Source organism: Spinacia oleracea, chromosome 1 (assembly GCF_020520425.1).
Source record: "Spinacia oleracea cultivar Varoflay chromosome 1, BTI_SOV_V1, whole genome shotgun sequence".
NCBI classification, from domain to species: domain Eukaryota; kingdom Viridiplantae; phylum Streptophyta; class Magnoliopsida; order Caryophyllales; family Amaranthaceae; genus Spinacia; species Spinacia oleracea.
Genome location: NC_079487.1, coordinates 60,229,454 through 60,237,761, shown reverse-complemented (window position 1 = coordinate 60,237,761; position 8,308 = coordinate 60,229,454). Strand labels below are relative to the sequence as shown.

Genomic DNA, 8,308 nt, shown 5'->3' with positions numbered 1-8,308 from the left:
TCTATAAAGATGGACGCATAGAAAATGTTAGACGGCTAGAATGCAAGATGACTAGTAGTTCTGTTTCTTGAACTATGAGGACATGGCAATGTCGTAATCATTTGCATAGATACTTACTTTGGGAAGACTAGTATTGGAAATACCTATGAAACTTTACTGTAAGAGATAAAAATATGTCATAAGTAAATTTCATTAAAATTATTAGACACTTATCCTCAATACCTGAGTGATTTGAGATTACTTGTTTGAGAACTGCTTACTTTGACGTTGACCAACCGTCGCACCGTAAAAGGAGGCTATAAAGGCAACGCTCAGGTAATCACCTATCAAACTAAGTCTAATCTCAAGATCTCATGATTGGGATTGTCCTCCCATAAATCGGGATGAGATGCTGAAAGTTGTACAAGGCCACCCGGAGAGCTAGACACTGTAAAATGCATGGCCGTGCTCAGATGAATCATAGGTTATGATTATCTGTTTATTTGATCAGTTGAACTCTGAAAACGAGAAACACCTCTGGACATAATAAGGATGACAACTCTTACCTTATGTTCAAGAGCAAGCATCAAGCGACAAAGGAATTAGGAAATGCACACTTGTCCCTAAGGACAAGTGGGAGACTGAAGGAAATAATGCCCTTGGTCCAAGTATGCATTTAATGTTAAGTCTAATAAATGCGGTTCAGTATTAATTAACAAGTTAATAATTCAGTGAGATCAAGTGAGTTGAATGCCTAGCTAGAGGCCGCTTCAGTTCAAGTGGAATTAATGATATTAATCCACAGCTTACTCTTGACTGAACCCGTAGGGTCACACAAATAGTACGTAAACGGATCAAGTATTTAATGGCATTAAATACTCCATCTATGAATATTCGGAATCGACGGATCTTGGTTTCAGTGGGAGCTGAGATCGTCAAAAGCAAGAAATGAATACTCCGGAAACGATGATATTGCCGGAAACGGAAATATGGATCGTATAGGAAATATAATTATTATCCAAGTCGTAGATGTTGCCGGAAACGGAAACATGGTACGTATCGGAAAATATTATCGGAAATGGAAATATTGTCGGAATCGGAAATATTCCCGGAAACGGAAATATTGTCAGAATCGGAAATATTATCGAAATCGGAAAATAATTCCGGAAACGGAAATATTAAATATTTGTTCGAAACGGAAATTAATTACGGAATCGGAAATATTAAATATTATCCGTAACGGAAATGAATTCCGGAATCGGGAATTTAGTCGGAAAGCGTATCGTACGAATTAGCATCGGACGAGGCTTGCTAGACGAAGGCCCAGCACGAAGCCAGGCCATCGCCCAGCAAGCCAACGCATCCAATAACACGCCAAGCCTCGACCAGGCCTAGCGCAAGGCCAGGCCCAGCCAAGCCTTGGCGCGTGCGAGCTCAGCGATGGGCTGCGAGCAAGTGGGCCTCAGTGATGTGCGCTGTGCGTGTGCCGGAAGGCTTGCACATGGGCGTGCGGTGCTTGTGCGCTGCTCGTGTGCGTGTTACACGAATCCTAAAGCTATCGGGATTCGTCATATGATTAAATCCTAATCCTAATAGATAAAGTTTATTTAATAGAGTCCTAGCAGGATTCTAATTAAACTAAATTAGTATTCTAATAGGATTATAAGTCCTTTTCCATAACTCTATAAATAGGTGCCTAGGGTCACAAATTTATATACAACATTGAAGTATTCAAAGGTAAGATTTTGAAGCAAAAATCAGCCAAACACTTGCAACCATTTTAGCTGAAAATTCCTAGGAACCTTAAGGGAGATTCTAGTTGGTCAAGCTTAAGGCGGATCCGGACGTGCTGTGGACTATCTACGGAGGGACGACACTTGGAGTCCTAAAGACTTGTTCTTGTTCGGTTCGGGCGCAGCTAGGGAAGGCACGCTACAAAGTGTATGCATCTAAATTATGCTAAATGATTATGTGTAAATAATATGTTTCCTGGCATTAAGGTTTTCCGCATGATTTATGTTTTGTCATATGTATCGTAACCTAACAATAGGGACATGCACATCCTCATCTATGTCTAGGACTACAAAATCGACGGGGATCACTAGGCCACCAACTCTCAAGGGTACATCCTCAACCTTGCCAATAGGGTACTTGACCGAACGGTCGACAAGTTGCACGGTGATCTTAGTTGGGACAAGATCACCAACTTCAAGCTTGGCGAACACCGAATAAGGCATTAGACTAACGCTAGCACCCAAATCACACAAGGCATTGCTTATTTCAAGCTCCTTAATAGCACAATGGATAGAAAAACTACCCGGGTCTTTGAGTTTGGGTGGCATTTGGTTAAGAATTATAGCACTACAATTCTCGGTGAGGTTCACCGTCTCCTTTACGTCTCAATCCCGCTTCCCACTCAAGATTTCCTTAAGGAACCTTGAGTAGGTAGGCATTTTTTTCAATGCGTCCGTAAAGGGGAGAGTGATGTGCAATTTTCGAAGAACATCAAGGAATTTTGAGAATTGCACATCTAACTTGTGCCTTATGAATCTTTGAGGATAGGGAAATTTAGGAGTGGGGAGAGGTAGGAGAGTTGCCTCCTTTGGGATAGGAGTTTCACCTTCATCGTTGATGGGAGGCTCCTATTCTACCAAATCATTGTCACTAGACTCAATGACTCCCTCTTGATCCTTCCCATTGGGCTTCGAGACCTTATTAGCTCTAGAAACATCATCTAAAATCCTCCCACTCCTTGTCACTATGGCATTCATTTGCTTTGGAGCATGACTTTGGGGTGGGAGACTAGCATGCGCATGATGTTCCCTAATGGTATTAGGAAGTTGAGCTAATTGGTTTTCAATCATCTTCAATTGAGTGGTGGATTGTTTGAATCCATCCTCAAACTCGACAATCTTCTTGGCTTGCGCCCCCACAAACGGCTCCATGAGAGCCTCAAGATTTGACTTGAGAGGCGGGAGTGGTGGAGGTGCAATGCCATAACCACTAAGGTTTGATTGATATTGGTTGCCAAAGGTCCTCGGTCCATTGAATCCGGGAGGTGGGATTTCATATGCACCATAAGGACCTCCCGAGTTCAAAGGATAACCCCCACTTGAGGCACCCCTAAATTGCCCATAGGAGTAGTTATAACCCCCTCCACCTTGATGGTTGGGATTATAACTACCTTGGTTGTATTGGCCTTGATTGCCAAAACCTTGAGGTTGACCATAGGGCGCTTGGCTTTGATAGCCTTGTGCTCTATAGCCACCTTGATTTTGGCTATCATACCCACTTCCTTGGCCGTAGCCTTGGTGGGAACCATACATGGGGGGGCCTCTAGGTTGCCTAGCAAAATTCTGATTGTTAGGGTTATCATTCCTAGACCTCTCATTTAAGGCATTAGCATGCTCCACATCAAAATCGCCTTCATACGAAGGGCCATAATCCACAAAAGACAAATTATGAACTAGGGGGCATGCATTGGGGGAGTGACTATAGTCTTGGCAATTATCGCAAAAGGAAGTGCCCGGAGGCATTGAGTCATAAGAACTAACCTTGCTCTTCCCCTTAGTGAGAAGAGTGGCCGAAGGAGGTGGAATTATAGATGGTGATGGCGGTTGGCTTGGTGTGTTTTCAAGCTTCTCCAATCGCGAGCTAAGCTTCTCTATCATCCGTGCTTGCTCCATGGCGTACACCGAACCCTTCCCATCATCACTCCTACCTTTCCCACCATAATTCCTTGTGCCTACATGCCAAGATTGATAGTTTTGAACTACATCCTCAATGATTTCCTCTATTTGATCCTCAGTTTGGTTCATGATGGGACCTCCCGCGCCCGCATCAAGACTTGTCTTTGAACTTGGACTCAACCCCAAGTAGAATGTTTGAAGCAACAACCATTTAGGGATCCCATGGTGAGGGCATTCCCTTTGGTACTCCTTAAAACGATCCCAAGCTTCGAAGAGTGACTCATCTCGCCTTTGCTCAAAGGATTGAATCTTGTGGTGATACTCCGCCGTCTTCCCATGCGAATAGAATTTGTTTAAGAATGCACTCGTCACCTCGGTCCAAGTGCGAAGTGAGTTGGGCTTGACCTCCTTGTCAAGCCAATCACTTGCTCGCCCAAGTAGAGAGAACCGAAACAATGTCAACCTCACGTAATCCGATGTGACACCATTGTGCTTTATTGTGTCACAATAGTGCTCGAACTGTTTGAGATGTTCGTGAGGTGATTCATTGCTCTTCCCACAAAAAGGGTGGCTTTGGACCAAATTGATCAAGGAGGGCTTGATCTCAAAGTTGTTGGCATTTGTTGTGGGGGCTTGAATACCGCATGTAGCTTCGAATGCCCCCGGTATTCCCAAGTTCTTAACCGGGAGCGCCATATGCTTAAAAACTTGCTCACTCTCTTGTTGTTCCTCACCAACACTCAACGATTCGAATCTGTTATAGCTTGATGAGCTAGACCATACACGCCTTAGTCTCCTAAGTGTCCTCTCTAATTCGAGGTCAAGAGGATGGAGGCTCATTTGACGAGCACGCCCTCTAACAAGCATACAAACTCAAGAAAAACCGTGAGAAATGCCAAGGAAAAAGAAAGCTAAGAAAAATTGCAATGTTTTTGTATTTTCTAATAATGAACTAGTCTCAACTAACTCAACAAACAACAACCGTTCCCCGGCAACGGCGCCATTTTGATATGGTGTTTTTCCGTCGTTGATAGATCAACACCTCACCAAACAAAATTTATAGAACCGCTAGACTACCAACTATATGGACTATAGTGGCAAGTATAGGGATCGTCCCAAAGAAACGGTGGTTATCGAGTTTAGAGTTAAGCTAGTTCGAACAAGAATTTGGTTTGAATTATCGCTAAGAAACTAAAACTAACAATTAAACTAGATTGAATCAAGGAAGGGAAACGTTAGGGAGTTGGGGATAAGCTAGGGAAATCGGGGGAAATGAACTACCATCTAATAATCATGAATGATGTAAAGACATGGCACATAGGGGAATGAAACCAAATGACGTGCTCGCCACCTCTCGGATAGAGCACGCGGAGCAACCTAGCCTATAGAAAAGCTTTCGCATAGTCCTAAGCTAGATAAGCTTGCATATAATAGGAACTATCATTCACTTGCATGACTTAGGCTCACAATGTCTTGCCAAACCTAAATCATACATTCCAATCTAATCCAATCAACTAGCATTTGCAACTACCACTCAATTGGTCATGGAAAATCCTAGCACTAAATCAATTTAATCACATCAATCATTCATCAATTCAATCATCTATTTCCCCTAATTAAGCCCCTAGATTCTCCCCTTTCCCTAACCTAATTCTACTCACTAATCATTCTACAAATCAAGAAATCCATTAATACTAGGCTAGCAAGCATGAAATTGAAGGAATAAGAGGAGAGAATCCAGAATTCAATTGCAAACTAAAATCAACAACTAGAAAATTGAGAATTAAAATCAAAGCAAAAGAAATTCAAGAAGTTGAAGAACAATCAAAGAACTATGACAAATTAGCATGAACAAAATACTAAGAACTTGAATTAAATTGCAAGAAAAAGAGAAGAGTTGAAGAAATTACAGATTTGAAGCTTGAAATCAATGAGTTTCTCTCTCTAGAACACTAGCTTGAAGAGCAAACCTTTTAAAACTTCCTAAATTCTGTTTCTGAAATTAACTAACTAATAAAAATAATGAAAAATCTATTTATATATTAACCCCTAAAAATGAGAAGTTTAAATTCGAAAAGGGGATCCCGCGCAGCCGTGCGAACGGGCATACCCAGATGCGATCGCATCAGTGCGAGCGGGCTATGGTTCAGTGCGAGCGGGCTCATCGACAAATCTTCTTCTTCAATCTGTGCGATCGTGCCCACAAGCCGTGCGATCGCACGGGACTGACTTAGCCAAATTCTCAATAATCTTCATGTGCTCGCACGGAAATTCAGTGCGAGCCCACCAAAAATCCATGCGAGCGGGCTCTTCTTCTGTGCGATCGCACGAAATCCCAAATAGTTCCTGCATCGTTTTTTCGATTTCGTGCGAACACACGACCTGGGAGCACGAGCGCACAAGCCTGCTTGACTTTGGAGGCAAAGCTGCTGACCCGTGCGAACACACAGAAATTCTGTGCGATCGCACGGGCTTATTTCGAGCATTCTTCAAGTGTTTTCCATCATTTCCAACATTTTTACCTGAAAAGTTCATAGATGGAATAAGGGGATAAAAAAGCAACAAAACAATACAAAACTATCAAAAAGCATAATAAAATCCTATAAAATCCTAGGCCTAGAGCGACATAAATGCCGCTCATCACTATGATTTTCTGTTTATTTGATCAGTTGAACTCTGAAACCAAATACCTCTGGACGTAATAAGGATGACTACTCTTACCTTATGTTCATGAGCAGGCATCAAACAACAAAGGAATTAGGAAATGCACACTTGTCCCTAAGAAGAAGTGGGAGACTGAAGGACATAATGCCCTTGGTCCAAGTATGCATTCAATGCTAAGTCTAATAAAAGCGGTTCAGTATTAATTAACAAGTTAATAAATTCAGTGAGATCAAGTGAGTTGAATGCCTAGCTAGAGGTCGCTTCAGTTCAAGTGGAATTAATAATATTAATCCACAACTTACTCTTGACTGAACCCGTAGGGTCACACAAATAGTACGTGAACGGATCAAGTATTTAAGTGAATATATTATTCATTAAGTACTCCATTTATGAACATTCGGAAACGACGGATCTCGGTTCCAGTGGGAGCAAAAATCGTCAAAAGGCAGAATAAACAATACTCCGGAAATGATGATATTGCCGGAAACGGAAATATGGATCATGACGGAATAAAAATATTAACCAAGTCGTAGATGTTGCCGGAAACAAAAACATGGCTCGTATCGGAAAATATTATCGAAAATAGAAATATCGCCGAATCGGAAATATTGCCGGAAACGGAAATATTACCGGAATAAGAAATATTGTCGGAAAAGAAAATTATTTCCGGAATCGGAAATATTAACGGAAACGTAAATATTTGTTCGAATCAGAAATGAATTCCGGAATCGGAAAATGAATCGGAAGCTCGACGAGCGACAAGCTGGCAAGCGAGCCGGCCCATCGCTCGACAAGCAAAGGCAACACCATGGGCCGCGCCCTGCGAGCAAGGCCGCAGCCATGAGGTCGCGCCAAGCTACGTGCAAGGGCAGCCCCATTGGCCGCGCCAAGCTGCAAGCAATGCATCAGCTCATGGGCCGCGTCAAGCTTGCGGCAAGGCAACAACACATGGGCTGCTCCCAACTCGCTACGAGGCCTGCCGAGGCTTGGGCCGCAGCGACGTGGGCCGAGGCAACTCGGGCAACCCACATGGGCCCTTGTGGCTACGTGGGGTTGTTCGTCTTGGTCTCTAAGTAATATCCGATTAGTTAAATTCCTAGTTTTACTAGAATTCAAATTATAGCTGCAATTCTAATTGAATAAGAATTTCAATCCTATTAGGTTTGGTAATTCTATTCCTAGTAAAACTCAAACTCCTTATTTCCTAAACTATAAATATAAGGCTAGGGACCTCATAATTATACACACATCAATCATACATCAATTGAATTGAAAGCAAATACTTTATTCCCATTGTATTCAAGGGAGAACATAATACAAGCCTGCCCGAATACATAAAACCTTAGAGAATATTCTAGTTTATTGAATCTAAGGCGGATCCGAACATGTTGTGGACTATCTACGCAGGGGCGACATTTGGAGTCTTTGTACTTGTTCTTGTTCGGTTCAGGGGCATCTAGGGAAGGCACGCATCACATAGCATGTATACTAAATTATGCTAATTGACTATGTGGAAATTAATTTGGATTCATGGCTTTATGGTTTTTCCGCATGAATTACATTGTTTATATTATTCATAACCTAACAGGATAGGCGTTGATAAAATTCGTTCATGAACCCGGCTACTTCGGCAGATGCCTGTCGGGGAATTAGCGATCGGTTTGGTACCTTTTGACACCCGGCCTATTATTGACCATAGAGACTTTGCATAAACTAAGTGTGTATATTTAAAACTCAAAATCATGCTAATTGTTATTTTCATGTAGACATTACATGCTATGTGTGAAATGAACTAACCAGACGCTAAGTTTAAAGTCAATGATATTTTAAAAGTCAATAAAAATGCTTAAAACGTTAAAAAATAAATAGTTAGCAGCGAATCGAAGTTAAGGTAAACTGCGTAATTATGTAAAATGGGACTGATGAGCGGCATTTATGTCGCTCTAAGATTAGGTTTTCTTATTATTTTATTATGA

At 41.9% G+C, this 8,308-nt stretch overlaps 1 protein-coding gene and 1 non-coding gene across 2 annotated transcripts; one reads left to right on the top strand and one right to left on the bottom strand.

Annotated features, from left to right (window-relative positions):
• Window positions 1-2,003: 2,003 nt before the first annotated feature.
• Window positions 2,004-2,321, bottom strand: LOC130465015 (uncharacterized). Its single transcript, XM_056834095.1, has one exon. It carries the CDS (start codon window positions 2,319-2,321, stop codon window positions 2,004-2,006), a length of 318 nt encoding a protein of 105 aa, XP_056690073.1.
• Window positions 2,322-3,885: 1,564 nt separating this feature from the next.
• On the top strand, window positions 3,886-3,991 carry LOC130466561 (small nucleolar RNA R71). The gene has a single exon (XR_008926763.1). It is a non-coding gene; the product is annotated as a small nucleolar RNA R71 (small nucleolar RNA).
• Window positions 3,992-8,308: the final 4,317 nt, after the last annotated feature.

Bases quoted from the DNA above. Each gene is read 5' to 3' on its own strand.
- LOC130465015 (XM_056834095.1), bottom strand. From the start codon at position 2,321: ATGCCACCCAAACTCAAAGACCCGGGTAGTTTTTCTATCCATTGTGCT.